This window comes from Caretta caretta, chromosome 2 (genome assembly GCF_965140235.1).
Source record: "Caretta caretta isolate rCarCar2 chromosome 2, rCarCar1.hap1, whole genome shotgun sequence".
In the NCBI taxonomy this organism is placed as follows: domain Eukaryota; kingdom Metazoa; phylum Chordata; order Testudines; family Cheloniidae; genus Caretta; species Caretta caretta.
In genome coordinates this window covers 176,308,244-176,325,277 of record NC_134207.1, presented here as the reverse complement: position 1 = coordinate 176,325,277, position 17,034 = coordinate 176,308,244, and the positions used below count along the sequence as shown (strand labels likewise).

The 17,034-nt window shown below is 43.6% G+C and overlaps 1 protein-coding gene across 8 annotated transcripts; it reads right to left on the bottom strand.

Moving 5' to 3' along the window:
- Positions 1-10,679: 10,679 nt before the first annotated feature.
- On the bottom strand, positions 10,680-16,912 carry C2H7orf25 (chromosome 2 C7orf25 homolog). Of its 8 annotated transcripts, none has more exons than XM_048839126.2 (3): positions 16,885-16,912; positions 13,085-13,134; positions 10,680-12,325 (listed from the first exon to the last, which is right to left on the bottom strand). In XM_048839126.2, exon 3 carries the CDS (start codon positions 12,307-12,309, stop codon positions 11,041-11,043), a length of 1,269 nt encoding a protein of 422 aa, XP_048695083.1. In that variant the 5' UTR covers positions 12,310-12,325; positions 13,085-13,134; positions 16,885-16,912; the 3' UTR covers positions 10,680-11,040. The 8 variants fall into 8 exon arrangements, with proteins under 8 accessions (XP_048695083.1, XP_074981703.1, XP_048695081.1 ...); XM_075125602.1 differs by having other exon boundaries at positions 13,085-13,131; positions 16,885-16,904; XM_048839124.2 differs by having other exon boundaries at positions 13,089-13,134; positions 16,885-16,899.
- Positions 16,913-17,034: the final 122 nt, after the last annotated feature.

Sequence of the window (17,034 nt, the reverse complement as noted above, 5' to 3'; positions counted from 1 at the left end):
TAACACATGTTCCAAACCACAGCCCTGCCCAAACAGAAGTTGGAAAACAGGTCTGTCTCAAACAAAACAATGTGTGTTCTGCTTAATTTGCATTTAAGCAATATCAGAGTCATCAAGCAGGAAAGGAGACAAAGGGCAAGCTAATGTCTCAGCCAGGTGTAAACAAGACCATTGCTTTCTAAGTGACCATTCTTTGACAGGAAAAGGGAGATGGGTAAAAAGAAGCTACATTTTAGCAAAGAAACAGCATGGCATTCCCTTCCACACAGACCACCTGTCGCCTTTACTCCCAGATGGAAATGCTTCTCAAAGGGGGGGACAAGGAGTATAAAAAGAAGGGGCAGACATCCCAAGACAGTCCTCCTCTCTCTCTCTCGATTCACTGCACAAGAAGGGACAAAGGAAGCAGCCATCACACAGAGTAAGGGGTCCTGGCCTAAGAAGTTTGGCCAGTAAGAGTATTGAGAGCATGTGGTGAAAAAAACTTTACTTTGAATTTAACACAGTTTGTTAAGTTAGGCATTAGTTCTGTTTTATCTTTATTTTTCTTGTAACCATTTCTGACTTTTATGCCTCAGTACTTGTATTCACTTAAAATCTCTCTTTGTAGTTAATAAACTTGTTTTATTGTTTTACCTAATCCAGTCTGTTTAAATTGAAGAGTTTGGGAAACTCTAACTGGGGTAACAAGATGTGTACACATTATTTCCATTGATGAAACAACAGACCTATATAAATTTGTATTGTCGAGGATAGTGCTGGGTAGTATAGGACAGACATTTCTGGGGAGAAAAAATCTGAAGTATAATTCAGGCTGGTAAGAGCCTATGTGTGAATGGCAGACTGCAGTGTGTACACACACACACGGGAGTGACTTGCATGCTGGAAACTGTTTGTGAGCATCCAAGATGGAAGATACAGCAGCAAAGCATTGTAAAGAGTAGCCCACGTTAGAAGGCAAGCAAGGGCATGCACAAAAATTTAACTGATTGTGTCTCCTTCCCCCAGCAGGAGTTTGCTCTTCCTTCCCTCCACCTCACCCCTCCTCCCCTTCTGCCCCCAGCCCAATAGGGGCTCGCTCGCTCTTCCTTCCCCCGCCCCACGGCTGGAGGAGTTCTGTGCCCCTGATGATTATGGGGGCGGGGGAGACATGCCCCTTTCTTTCTTGTGCATGCCCCTGCAATGGGGGAGAGGGGGGTTGTCACACAGCTACTCATTAGTCTGGATTGTAATTCTGGGTACATCACACCCATAAAGACAGTTATGCATTGTGAATACATTTCTAAGGAAAAACAACAAACAGCTAGGCTAAATTTTTTGAGGAGTCACATCCACACTAATTAGAGTCAATTATCTATTTCTGACCTGTGTGTTATACTGATATTCCATACAGCCAGAATCTTCATCAGCCAATAAAATTCCTTCACAATTTTAAAGAGAGATATTAAACATCAAGGCTTAGGTTTCTACTAGGACTGTCAAGTAATAAAAAAAAATTATCACAATTAATCACATGATTAAAAAAATTAATCACAATTAACTGCACTGTAAAACAATAACAGAATATTGTAAAACAGTAACAGAATACCATTTATTTAAATATTTTTGGATGTTTTCCACATTTTCAAATATATTCATTTCAATTTCAACCCAGAAAACAAAGTGCACAGTGCTCACTTTATATTTATATTTTATTTTATAAATATTTGAACTGTAAAAATAAAATAGTATTTTTCAACTCACTTAATACAATCTCTTTATCATGAAAGTTAAACTTACAAATGTAGAATTATGCACAAAAAAAACTGCATTCAAAAATAAAACAGTCAAACTTTAGAGCCTACAAGTCCACTCAGTCCTACTTCTTGTTCAGCCAACTGCTCAGACAAACAAGTTTGTTTACATGTGCAGGAGATAATGCTGCCTTGTTTACAATGTTACCTGAAAGAGAGAACATACATACCCATGGCACCGTTATAGCCGGTGTTGCAAGATATTTACATGCCACATGTGCTAAAGATCCATATGCCCCTTCATGCTTCAATCACTATTCCAGAGGACATGCGTCCATGCTGATGATGGGTTCTGCTCAATAACGATCCAAAACAGTGCGGACTGACTCATGTTCATTTTCATCATCTGAGTCAGATACCACCAGGCAAAGGTTGATTTTCTTTTTTTTTTTTTTTTGGTGCTTTGGGTTCTGTAGTTTCCGCATCAAAGTGTTGCTCTTTTAAGATGTCTGAAAGCATGCTCCAAACCTCGTCCCTCTCAGATTTTGGAAGGCACTTCAGATTCTTAAACCTTGGGTTGAGTACTGTAGCTATCTTTAGAAATCTCACATTGGTACCTTCTTCGCATTTTGTCAAATCTGCTGTGAAAATGTTTTTAAAATAAACATGCTGGGTCATCATCCGAGGCTGCTATAACATGAAATATATGGCAGACTGCAGTTAAAACAGAGAGCAAGAAACATACAACTCTCCCCCAAGGAGTTCGGTCACAAATTTAATTAATGCATTATTTTTTTAAGAGTGTCATCAGCATGAAAGCATGTCTTGCGGAATGATGGCCAAAGCATGAAGGGGAATACGAATGTTCAGCATATCCGGCATGTAAATAACTTGCAATGCTGACTACAAAAGTGCTATGGGAACGTGTTCTCACTTTCAGGTGATATTGTAAATAAGGGGATAGCATTATTTCCCCTAAATATAAATAAACTTGTTTGTCTTAGCAATTGGCTGAACAAAAAGTAGGACTGAATGGACTTGTAGGCTCTAAAGTTTTACATGGTTTTATTTTTGAGGGCAGTTTTGTAACAAAAAAAATCTACATTTATAAATTGGACTTTCACAATTAAAAAAGAGATTGCACTATAGTACTTCTATGAGGTGAATTGCAAAATACTATTTCTTTTGTTTATCATTTTTACAGAGCAAATATTTGTAATAAAATAATATAAAGTGAGCACTGTACACTTTATATTCTGTGCTGTAATCGAAATATTTGAAAAATGTAGAAACACACCAAAAGTATTTAATAAATTTCAATTGGTATTCTATTGTTTAACAGTGTGATTAAAACTGTGATTAATCGAGATACATTTTTTTAATTGTAATTAATTTTTTTAGTTAATTGCATGAGTTAACTGTGATTGACAGCCCTAGTTTCTTCATGTGGGATTTTAAAAATAGGTATGTGAATTCAATCAAACTGATGCTGACACTGAACCTAGTAAAGTCAGAGAAGCCTATAGCAGTAGCTTCATAGTTGTAGATGTTAATGGACATCAGTTCTTTTTTCATCTCAAGCTAAATTATATATATAAAAATCTGTGTTGCACCACAGAAACCCCCGATTAGAAGAACACTGTCTAAGGCAAACCCTAGAGGTGGCAGCAACTTGAAATAAAATCAGCACAGAGAAACTAGGTTGATGCAATATTTAGGAATGGGATTCAGAAGTACAAAGATAAGAACATTCTTAAATGAAGGAGCATGATTCTGAACTGCCTTACACTGATTTTACAGATTAAGTTACCCATGATTTACACCACTGTACTGTCAGAATCAGGCCCACAGTAACATTATCTCAGAAACAGCCGACTGTATAGGACCAGATTTTATGCTATTCTAATTTACATTGGCCAAAGGGCCAATACTGAAGCTGAAGATTTGCCTCAGCACATAGGTATCTTAAACCTTTCCTCTGGTTATGTTCTCTATGCTGTAAGTAGGGATGGGGGAATGCCACAGAAGGCAAGCCAGCTCTGTGCCACCAGAGGATTCCCCTTTGCATTAGGGATGGTCCTCTGAGAGTCAGTTACACCAGCTTTATGGTCATATTCCACCAATGTGGAAGTGCAAAAGAGCAGCCTCACACCTGAGGATCTGGCTGATGTTTGTTCAAACTTTCCAAAAACATTTAGCTTTGGGCTGAGACAAAGTATGAGAAATTTCAGCCCAGAGGGATCCGTGTTTAAGTTATAAATGACTGACAAGAAGGATTTAGCATGAAATGCCCATCCCAGCCTTGACCAAAACATCACCACTCTTACACTATAATTAATTGTCTTACAATACTGAAAAAAAAAATGTACAACAGGTTTTAGTGACCCTTTGCGCTTTTCACCTACCCCAAAGCAGTTTCTATTTGTCAAGAGTCATACCAGGATTTTAAAATAACCTCAACAGAAACCGCTTTATTTGTCTTGGGAAACCAACAATGCCAGAAGCAAAGTTGGTGAAATCATTATTGGTTTTGCTACAGCTTGTTATGGCTTTTTCCATGACCATGCCACTCCCAACAGTCTGGAATTTTCTTCCACAGCTTGTGTTTAAGGTCATCTCTCTCCATGGCAGTGTGCGGGAACTGATTAATGAGAATGGTACAGCCCTTGACAACCCCAAATCCCAACTCTGAGCGTGCTGTCCGGACATTTTATTTTGCAATGTCCTGTTTCTGGGAAGATTCTAGAGTGGGCGGAGGCCAGGGGATTGTTTTAAATAGAACCTGAACTCCCTTTCCGCTGGCCACTGCAGACTTCCCTCTTGCTTCCTGACACTTGCACTTCACATAAGGCACCAAGTCAACCATGCTGAGAAAGATGTTGATCCTTTCAGTTCTACTGGCTGTGTTTCTAGCTGATCCAATAAAACCACAAGGTAAATCAAACCCATTATAGACTCACAGGATAGGTTCCAAGGCCTGAAGAAAAATACAGTCTCAGGATTTTTGTTATGTTAGTGGCATAGAGCCAAATTAGTCTCTGGTAAAACTCCGTTAATTTCAATGCAAGGATTCAAATTCAAGGATGAATTTGGTGCATGATCTTTCCTCCTCCAACTGCCACAGTTGTCTCCTCTGGGCAAGCTTGACCTGGAGCCTCTCAGCAAAGTTTTCAAATGTGGTTGCTTATAGGTAGGCATCTAAATCTATATTAGGCACCGAGACAAGTAGCCTTATTTTCAAAGATGCTGAACACTCATGACACCCATTCATGTCAATTTTGTTTTTCCAGAGACATCAATTACCCCTGTGTCTGGGGACCCAAGCATGGAGCCGAGCATAAAGCCAAGCATGGAATCAAGCACGGAGACTACTGGAGAGCCCAAAGGGGAAGGAAGTGGAGAGCCCAGCGTGGAACCAAGCTCAGAGCCCAACAGAGAGCTAAGCACAGAGTCCATCAAAGAGCCAAGCATGGAACCAACCAAAGAACCAAGCACAAAACCAACCAGAGAGCCATGCACAGAACCTCCCAGTAAGTTAATTCTGACTTTTACTCACCCTTTATCTTCTCCTCTTCTTTTCCCCACAAAAGCCCCTCCATCTTTGCTGCACTGGTGGGACCAGATGTCCACAGGGCCTTCAGTGGGGTCAGGAGGAGAGGAGGAGTATGTTGGGAAGCCACTGCTTCCCCCTCAGTGCCGATATATTTCTGCCCGATTTTGAACCCCTCCACATGTTGGCTCAGAAGATAGTGGATTTGGATTTCTCTATTCCTTTATTATTGGTCATGTTGCTCATTCTGTCTTACCCAATAAGAGCTACTGCCTTATTATTCCTACGTCCCCTTCTCTAATTCACTGACAGCTAGTCCAGTGTCTTGTCTCAGCTAGGAAAGTAGAAACCACCACTAGTACAGCTGCAATAATGGGAGCAGAGCTGGAGGCTGTAGCAGAGACAGAAGTCAGCTTGTTTGACTAGTGAGCAATCTCACCTGGCTCGGTGACATGGGAGTAAAACCACCAGAGCTAAGTTTACACTACTGCCTCCACCCTTGCTGCCACCGAGGAAGAATTATGGATCCCACATTCCCTAGTAAATACATAGTCTTGCAGGCTGAAGCACCCAAGGTGAAATACTACTGACAGCTCCCCCCCACTTGCCCTTTTGGCACGTTGAAGTTATTATGCATGATGTAATGCAAACTGCTGTGTCCTATATCCCCTTGCTCGCTGTGTCCATGGTGAACACCTCTTCTGTCTGCTCAGGGTAAGATTTATTGACATCAGAATTCCAGCTTCCTACTAGCAGCACCAGCTCCAAGCCCCCTACCACCTGGCAGCTCTGGGTCGGTGAAAGAGAGCTGTTACCTCTTGCCCTAAGACAGGCCCCATAACACAGAGCTATAGTGAAACCACACATAGGAAGATGCTGAATCTTTCATTGGAAACGATGATTTCTCTGCTAACTACCAACTGACTTCTCTACCCCGAGAGGATGAAATACCTAGACTCACTGGACTCATAGGTTCAAACCCCAGCAAAGTCAACTCAACCCTTCATCCTGCTGAGGCAGCTAAATTGATTACCAGTCATTTTACTGAAGGAAAGATGTATTGTAGATGAGATCCTCTAAGGGCATAGGACCTTGTGCCTATTGAAGGCCCCATGGTACTTTTCAGAAATACACATACTTGACTTGGTCACACAACCCAGGACATTTCCCCTATCTCCTTTTCCCAGAGGTGGCTCCATTTCAGTAGTGTTGTACATACAGCACTTTGTGAAGTCCTTGGTGAAGAACAAGGCTATTAATTGTGAAATAGTGACTCCTACTGGGGAGTGGCTACGGGCTTGGTCTCTATACTCCATAATTCATCAGAACTTTTTCTCATTCATACCTTTGTTTTTGCCTTTAGAATAAATTGCAAAATTAATCCTGACAGAAGACGTGACCAACCCCTGCTGCCAGCTTTGGCTTCAATGAAGAAAAATTCCAGTTGATGGGATGACAAAATAAAACTTGCTATAGTTTTAGAAGGTACAATTTGTAGAAAATTAGCAACAATTGGTTGGGTTTCAAGAAACTGCCAATCTATGCCTGTTTATAATTTATTTATCTGGGACAGGTTAGAAGATCGCTGCTGACATGTACCAGTTATACTGTAGCAACTTTCCCCCTTACCTTCTGCATTACTAGTGGCAGTCTCTCTGGAGTGTGCTATCCCCCTTGCTGTAATAATCTTAACTAAATACATAGAATGGCATTACCATCATGTACAGTGTTATTGTTGCAAATGGCAGCCTGTTTTCTGCTAAAACTGCAGAAGGTGTGGGGGAGATTTTCTATCTATTATCACAATAGTATTTCATAACACGCCCCACTAACTGTTAATCTCTGCATAAACCTATGTGCAAATCTTGGGATGCAGGTAGGGTGTGAATGTGAGTGAGAGAGAAAGCCTTCATACAGGCTCCAGCAGTGACTCCGAATCCACTTTCCTGCACCACATTCTCACTCATGAAAAGTTTGGATTTTTTTTTTCTAATGTTGTAACTGCATTTTTAGTGCAGGAACAGTGGCTTGGAGCCTTCTGTTTATCCACAGACTGGTTACTGTACAGCTGTAGCATAAACTTCCTCACACTGCTTTACCTTTCTGACCAATACGGGCTAAAGAAGATAGTTTACTCTCCTTGTCCCTTCATTCCTTAAGCACTCTACCTGCAAGAGTGCTTGTTATTGCCAATTGTGATGGTAACGTGAAAAATTGTCTTTGGGGTTTTCATTGTTCTTGTATTGTCACACTTAAAGGTAAATAAACATCAGGAATTTTACCAGCTGATGTGCAAGTTAAGCAACAAAAACAAATAGGAATAGAGAAGGGGAAATTAGTCCTGGAAGAGATTTCAGATGTGAAGTTATAAACGGTTATTAGAAACAGGAACAGTAAATATATAATCCAAATACCCTGCTGGTGCCCCCTTAATACTTTGGGTATATTTTGTGAGCTGGAACTGATCCCCAAATTATTACTAGTTGATTACAGACAGCAGGTTTGGTGCTGTATAGGACAAAGACACTAGCTCTCCCCTCAGGGACCTTACAGTCAAACAAAACAATTTGCACCCATAGTGCTCCCAGAAAAAAAAGCAAGGCAGAATGGAATGTTTTAAGAATAACTAACACTTCTTAGCTGAACAGATTAGGGTTAATAGGCCTCATGAAAAATGGATTTCTGGTGAAGCAAATAAGAAGTTTTCATGCTGTTTTCTAGGTTCTGTTGAGTGCTCAGAGTAGGTCAGAAAATTCAGATCTGTGGGATAGGAGGTGGGGGTCTACTCCCAGCTCTACCAACTCATTTGCTGAGTGACCTTCATTTAATGTCTCCATGCCTCCGAGACCCAGCTGTAAAATTGGAATATTATTACTTAGGTATCCCAGCCTGGATGTTGTGAGCCTTTATGCATACATGTAAATCACTTTGAGATGCTTGGATGGAAGATACAAAGGTAATACTTGGTGCTCTGTACTAACGTATTTCAGCTTTTTTTTTTAAAAAAAAATTGGGAAAAGTGCTTTGGTTTGAAATGGATAAAACCACCCCATGATGGTACCATACACTAAGGCCTGGAAACAGAAGATTTACACATTACACAAGGTCGGCCAGACCAGCTCTACAACAAACTGCAAAGCACAGTCCAGACTGAATGATTATCCTATTGCATGGGGTGAATGGTCCCCCAAGAGGAAGGGATTTTTGTTTTAGAGGTGACTAAATAGGTTGGGGAGAAAAAGTGGGGAAGTCCAGTTCTCAGGGCGAAAATAATGAAGGGCACAAAGTTGTGCACTCCTGTTTACCAGGTCTCACAACAAAAATCAATCAGGGGACAATCAATGAAACTGAAAAGCAGCAAGTTTAAAACGAATAAAGGGATCTTATTTTTAAACTCAGAATGAATAATTATGCTGCACAACTCACTGACATGACATACTTGAAGCCAAGAACTTATTGAGCCTGAATGAAGAATTACAGTTATATTAATATAGAACAACCATACCCATATCAGACAGGAAATTACAAAACAGAAGAGTGATAAACCTTCATACACCTGTACAAGCTAGCCACTGTGTGACTGGGCTAAGAAAAACTTCCCATATGGACTGCTTATTTCACATACTGTTCACTGTGAGGTGTCTTGCACATTCTGGTACTGGCTGGATAAAGGATGTTATGGTCCACTGGTCTGAACTGCTATGCTTATTCCTATGTTCTACTGAAAACTCAGTGGGGTTTGAGCTGCCCTTTCTTTCATCGGAGGGTGAAAGAAAAATTGCTCCTGTCTTCCAGAATGGGGACACCCAACAATAGGAATGTAAAGGACCCCTCTCTAACTCCCTATTTATAGAACAGTAGCATTTCACAGAAGATATGTAAGTAGCACAAACATATGCAAATTTCACTGGCCTTGTCTATACTACAAGAATTACCTCACTGATTAGAGGGAAAAGCAACAGGTGTAGCTGAACACTGTTTAACTGCAAAGGTGCAGGACAAACTGTTGACCAGAAATCCATAGCTAGTACCTATGTGTCACATGCTTTCCCATTTTTTTCACCCTCATGTAGTCTGCATATATTTCTTTCTCTAAAGGTAAAGTGAGTGTTGCAGATTCCCTTTCCCCCCCAACAATGTATCAAGCATTGCCCTTGGAGAGCCAAACATAAAGGAATGCCCTTCATTTGAACTACAAGTGGCATGGATAAAGATACCTTTTCAACAACTGTACAAAATATTCAACAGATACTTTCTCGCCATCTTGATAAAATGTATTGCTCAGTACTCCATTTTTCACTCTGGCATTCATTCATTTTCCATGATGAACAAAATACTAATCATAGACAGATAGTGCTGTGATGTGACAAACATCTAAACAATATTAACATTTGAAATGAGTTATATAAGTGTTCCCTTTTTGATATGACAGAAGAATAAATAAAATGGATTTTTTAAATTCTCCACTTTACAGTGTCTGGACAGTGACAGCATCAGCCACCACTGAAACAGCCTCTGCTGTTATGGAATGAGTAATCAGCAGCAGCTACCTACTAACCCTATTTCTCCAAATCAGCATTATTCCCCGCCCACCCCCAACAGGGGACCTAAGGGAGATTTCTACTCCCTTTGGGCTGCTGAACAACAAAAGGAAATACAGCAGGATCCAAGAATCTGGCTCTGAACCTTCAGCAATAGAGTGCTCCTTAGCACTCTGCTTGGACATTGGTTCCGGGGTGGCTCAATACAAGAGAGCTCTGTCTGCTGGAACACCAACATCACATTCTGTGGAACACTGGAAGAGATTCTGCCCCCTGCTTCAGCAGCATATAGGAAATGTAAACAGCCCACAAGGAGAAGGGGGAGAATTTCCTCAGTGCAGCTACAGCGTCAGGTTGCCAGAGGCACCCCCACGCAAGCCCTGGCACATTAATAAAAAGTGAAAATGCCAATGAAACTCCAATTTCAGTTTTTTCCCTGGAAGTTAAGCTATAGCCAAAACTCCTAAGTCAGTCTTCTGTACTAAACTCCGGACAGATATACACTTTTTAAAACCAAAAGAAGTGAAAGACTTAGACCCAGGTGCTCAAAAGGTATTTAGGCACCTAACTCCTATTGAAATCAAATACCTTTGAGGATCTGGGCATTGGCATTTGTACACGTGATCAGTTGGTATAGTACAATCATTCCTTAGTGTACTGCACATGTTTAACATGGTGCGTGTTTTTCTAGTAATTCACTTCATCCAACAAATGAAAGAAATCAAATTGCCCTTTTACTTACCCTATTTGTTTAAGTTTTGCAGAGGTGATTTAACAATCCTTTTTAAAAACTGTAGTCCCTCAAAAGGGGATGAGAACGTCACAGCGCACAGATAGAATAGAAGCACGCTTGGCTTGAGTTTCTAATGGAACTTTTTAATAAGGTAGAACACAGTTAACATTTTCCACTGAAATGCAGTTATCTCAATGAATAAATTACTGTATACCCTATTTGGTTAAGACCAAAAATTCCACATACAGAGGATTTACGTGTTTTCACCTATATTTCTTTATCCATTACATTACTATTCTGAATGATGTACAGATTTTCTTCTTTTCTTGAATTTTTCATTTGAAGGTAAGTTACCACATGTATCTGGCTCTGGCACACAAAAAGAAAACATTTATTGTTTTGAGAGTTCTCTTTCTTGAACTGTCTCCACTGCAGCACGTTTAAACAGTTATTTTAATGACTGTAATTAATTAGATGGCTTAGTCAGAGCCCACTATCGGCTGCGCAGTTCTTTGGTAAAGGTGTGGCAACAGACTCTTTGCTTTCGGTCAGTGCCCTTGGCTGATGGATAAGCACGCTAAACTTAACCCCTTGGTTAGCTGCTGCCCTAACAAAACCGCTGTTTGCGGTCATCGTGATGGCTTTTAAAGTGTCTCCTGTCCCAAAGATGGCTAGAGAGCGGCTATTGATTTTTGAACTAGCCACTAGTCTTAAGGCACGGTCAGAGGGCTGGTCTGGCACCACATTAATTCTTTTCATGAGAGAGATGGCTCGATCTTTCTCCCCAGGTCCTCCTAGAGTTTCTAAGATTGACTGAAAATCTTTGACTGCAGATTCACAAGCGAACAGCTCCTTGCCCTTCATGAAATCCTCCAACTGAGGCAGGACTCTCTCCTTCCTTTCCTGTGCTGCCTGCTCCGTTAACACTTTCTCCTTAAAGATAAAGTGGCAGCCACCATAGCTAAGGGAAGAGACATATGTAATTAAAGTAGTGATGTCCAAGTTAACCCTATTGCACACATCTACTTTGATCTCTGTAGGAAAAGCAATGCTGGCTACTAAATTCTCCCGGTCTACTCTGGTCACCTGCAGGAGCTCAGAGCTTTCTTCATCAGATTCGCTGGCACTTAGGTGTCCCTCTTCAGTCAAGTGCTCTGCCAAAGAGTTAACAGCAACTACATCTCCCCGCACGGATATGCCCATCTCTTTCAGCCTCTCTGCCATAGGACTGGACACACTATTATAAAAAGCAAAGATAATATGGGGGTTGCTGTATTGCACTGGTTGCTGACGGCTTGCTTGCAGGAAGTCCTCTGCCTGCTCAATGATGCTTTTGTCGCCATACTGGCCCCGGCCCAGCCAAATATTGTGAAGAGCTTCAGCTTTTCGACCAATTGCTTTCACCCAAGTGTGGCCACCATTTGCAACAACATCTACCACCAGCGTTTGCTTTTCTCCAAAGCAGTCTTCATAAGCAAAGACATGAAGGACACTGACGACCTCCTCCAGGTTCTCTGCTGACTCAATTATGGCTCGGAGGTGTGTGAGATTGGTACTCTGCAAATGGGACTCCTTAATAGCCACCTTCCCCGCCTCCACCCTGTGCAAGAATTTCAGCTCAGCCTTCAATTTGCTGCATAGCTTTGCTCCACCTTCTATACCTCCTTTCTGTGATCTGGAAAGGGATTCTGCTCTCTTCATTAATTCCTTAGCCACAGCGATTCTCTCACAAAGCAATGACGGCACAGACATGTTGACAACATTATTTCTATCAGATGAAAGCAAGAGAGATGATCATTACTACAAGTTCAATGACAAAGACAATACAGAAAGAGGCTTTTCCAATACCATACATCAGAGCTTTGCACTGGATTTTGTGCAATGACTACCATAGTTATGTAGCTTGGGCATTAGAAACTGTAACACCTTGGCCAAGATCTTCAGAAAAGTGACTAATGATTTGATGGGGCCCAATTTTCTGCGGATGAGTACTTAGCGTTTTCAGAAAAATCCAGGCCTTTAAAAAGGTGTCTTCCACGATTTGGGGTTCTTCGACTGTCCAACATCTCCCCCGACCACTTCTGAAAAACTGAGCCCTCACTTCTAACCTTATTCAAACAATCAGATTTATACAAGCTGCACTGTGCTCTTAAGGCTCCACCCTCTCCCTAAGTTTACACACTGTAGTTCTAATGATTATTTTTAATTGCTTATACTGCACCCTGGGAGCTCATTGTGCTTTACCATTTTTAAAGACAGACAACCTCCTATCTCTAGTTATGTTGTAGAACTGTTGCTAATTAAGCGAGTAAACCTAGAAGACTGTTGCCTGGCTGACCTTTAATTACAGAGAGAGTTTCAGATTACAAGAAGGTGTGTAGTACAGTGGACTGACTATAGGCCTAGGATTCAGGAACTCCTGTATGATAAATTGGCTCTATAACAGATTATTTGTGTGGCATTGGGCATGTCATTCCCCACCAACCCACGCTCCCCCCATCAGTATAATGGGTATAATATTATTTACCTACTTCATCACGGTGTGGAAAGGATCAGTTACTTAATATGGGAAGACTTCTGGAAAAAAAAAATCAAACAAACCAGAGCATCATATATTATTGCAAGTAGTTTTTGTATTTACCATAGGGTTATACACATACATACCCCCTACCATTTTCAGACCAGGTTAGATGCACACTAGTTGAAGAGAATCAGGTGTTGATGACAGAGGCAGCTGGAACCAGACACAGGAACTAGGCACTCCCCTGAATATGAATCTGCTAATGCAGGTTCTGAGCCCAGATTTGTGGAATCTTTAAGCCCATATGCAGTTGAAACCTTACTTACAACTCTCTCTACCCAATATCACCAAAATCTTCCAAGCACAAAAATCCTTATTCAATCCATCATCATCGTCTTCACAACGAATCAATTTTGAAGCACTCTGAGGAGAGGAAAGTGATCAGGAACAGTCAGCATGGATTCACCAAGGGCAAGTCATGCCTGACTAACCTAATTGCCTTCTATGATGAGATAACTGGTTCTGTGGATGAGGGGAAAGCAGTGGTTGTGTTATTCCTTGACTTTAGCAAAGCTTTTGACACGGTCTCCCACAGTATTCTTGCCAGCAAGTTAAAAGAAGTATGGGCTAGATGAATGGACTACAAGATAGATAGAAAGCTGGCTAGATCATCAGGCTCAACGTGTAGTGATCAATGGCTCCATGTCTAATTGGCAGCTGGTATCAAGTGGAGTGCCCCAAGGGTTTTGTTCAATATCTTCATTAATGGTGCGGAGGATGGTGTGGATTGCACCCTCAGCAAGTTTGTAGATGACACTAAACTGGGAGGAGAGGTAGATACACTGGAGGGGAGGGATAGGATACAGAGGGACCTAGACAAATTAGAGGATTGGGCCAAAAGAAATCTGATGAGGTTCAATAAGGATAAGTGCAGGGTCCTGCACTTAGGACGGAAGAACCCAATGCACACCTACAGACTAGGGACCGAATGGCTAGGCAGCAGTTCTGCGGAAAAGGACCTAGGGGTGACAGTGAACGAGAAGCTGGATATGAGTCAGCAGTGTGCCCTTGTTGCCAAGAAGGCCAATGGCATTTTGGGATGTATAAGTAGGGGCATTGCCAGCAGATCGAGGGACGTGATCGTTCCCCTGTATTCGACATTGGTGAGGCCTCATCTGGAGTCCTGTGTCCAGTTTTGGGCCCCACACTACAAGAAGGATGTGGATAAATTGGAGAGAGTCCAGCGAAGGGCAACAAAAATGATTAGGGGTCTGGAACACATGACTTATGAGGAGAGGCTGAGGGAGCTGGGATTGTTTAGTCTGCGGAAGAGAAGAATGAGGGGGGATTTGATAACTGCTTTCAACTACCTGAAAGGGGGTTCCAAAGAGGATGGATCTAGACTGTTCTACATGGTAGCAGATGACAGAACGAGGAGTAATGGTCTCAAGTTGCAGTGGGGGAGGTTTAGGTTGGATATTATGAAAAACTTTTTCACTAGGAGGGTGGTGAAACACTGGAATGCGTTACCTAGGGTGGCGGTGGAATCTCCTTCCTTAGATATTTTTAAGGTCAGGCTTGACAAAGCCCTGGCTGGGATGGTTTAGTTGGGGATTGGTCCTGCTTTGAGCAGGGAGTTTGACTAGATGACTTCCTGAGGTCCCTTCCAACCCTGATATTCTATGATTCACATGACCAACTCAATCTCTTCAGGCAGTTCATCACAAAAAATAAAGAAAATAGCAAAACAATCTCTCTCTCCCATCACTAAGACAGCATTTAGAAACTCCTGAAGTACCTTCATCGGCTCCCTATTGCCTATCAAATCAAATTTAATCTCCTCACATCACTCCCAATGTTCTCTTTTCATTTCTAAATGAGTCTTCTTTCCTGCTGCCCCTTTAGCCTGATGCTTTCTCCGGCCATATCTGAAAAAACAGTTCTTCAGTGCTCCATATCACAAAACCCAGACACTTCACAACAGCACTCCAGAGTTTACGTTAAAATAATCCGACTTTTGTATTGATTCCCAGTCTCCCAAGGCATCATTTGCACCTGTACGTAAAACTGACGCATACACTCAGTTTTGCAATAAATGTGTTGGCTATATGTTTTGATATCACCACACAATTCATAACAGGAAAAATTAAATGCACACAAATAATCACATCATCGTCAGTGGTAAGGTCGCACCAACGTGCAACATGGCAGAAATGAAGAACAACCAGAGCCATATACTCCTGGGGGAATTCTGCGCCACTGCGTGTGTGCAGAATTTATGTCCCGCACAGATTTCTTTGTTTCCCTGCAGAAATATGACTTTCTGACAGAGAAACTGCAAGGGCAGTCACACGCCACTCCCTAGCTGCGCAGGTACATTTTCTCAGACATCCACAGCAGCCAGAGAGGTAAATCACCGCAGGCCTGGGGACACCTCAACCAGTGGCTCCTACCCTGAGCTGGGATCAGCTGGGCTGGAGGCTGGAACTTCCTCTTCCCCTGCAAGGAGTTGCTGGGGCTGTGGCAGACTCACCCACACAAACCTCCCCCAGCTGCAGAAAGCTCAGAATCCTGCCCTGTTTCCTGCCCTCATCGCGCCTCAGCTACAAGGGGAGGGGTCACTGTGCAGGGAGCTGCTCCCCCATTCGCCAAACCCCCGTGCACCGGACCTCCCATACCTAGATGCCCCCACCAAGCCTCACCCCGTACACTCAGAACCCCACTACCCAAACACCACCCCATTGAACCTCAACCCCTGCATCTGGAGCCCCAGGCACAAAGACCCCCTGCCTGCAGACCCCACCACCCCTGCACCCAGACCATCCCCCACTGAGCTCCCTGCACTCAAACCCCACCCTGACGAGCCCCACCCGCTGCGCCCCCCACACCACTGACCCCCAATTAGCTGCACCCAGACCCCCGCCGCTGAGCCCCCACCACCTTCACCGGGAAGCCTCCCCTTCCCCTCCCGCCGCGGCTACTGGCCCTGCAAGAGCAGAAGCAGACATCACAGGGTTGGGGGAGGGACGTGCTCACCCCACCCCTCCTATGGCCTGACCTCCGGCTCCTTGCTGTGGACACCGCCTGGAGAAGTCACATGGGCACTGGCAGGGAGGAAGCGAAGCCACCATCTTAAACCAGGGCACAATGAGTCAAATACCCGGCTGCTGCTCCCGTACCAAGCAGCCGCTCCCCTTTCCCAGGGCTCGCCCCCTCCTAACCCCCCCCCCCCCCCCGCCCCAGGCAATCAAACCGCTCCACGCCGCTCCCCAGCCCTGGGGATTGGCACCAAGCAGCGAGTCCCCCGGGCTTCAAGTGATTCTTCCGTACAACTGGCCCCAATGCACAAAACCTCCACTGCTGCAGGGGCTCTCCGTACAGGGGCATTTAAAAGTATGGCGGGGCTTAGGCAGCTCACCGAGAAAGGCCACACAGCCAAATCCACCTGTCTAAACGTGCTCTTCCGCCTGCCTTTAAGACACGAGCCCAGCCACCCCCCCAGAGTGCGGTGCGTTTGGATCCCCAGCGGGTTTTGCCCGGGCTCCCGTCTCCTTCCAGGGAGGGAGTGTCTCTAGTAAGGGAGTCTTGTTTACAGGCGTGTCCCGACCCAGCTGCTACCCTCTGTCTTTCTGCCGATGGTCAGCCCCTTTACCGGGATCAGTTTACAGCCGTGGGCTAGTCTCTGAGTCCTCCCCCGCCCGGGATTTTCCTCTGAAGTCCACCACGCTCCTACAGAGCTGTCCTTCCTCAGCGTCCCCCACCGCGGCCCGAGCGCCGTGCCTCGGCCGAGCCTGTGCGATACTTACACCTGAGGGGGGGGGGGGGGATCAGCCCCGCGGCACGGGCCAGGCTTCTTCCCCCGGTGCAGCAGCAGCTGCTGCTTCCCCTAAACACAGTCATGGAAAGCCAATGGCCTGGCCCACTCCGGCCCTTCCCCTTCTGCGAGCTAAGCAAAA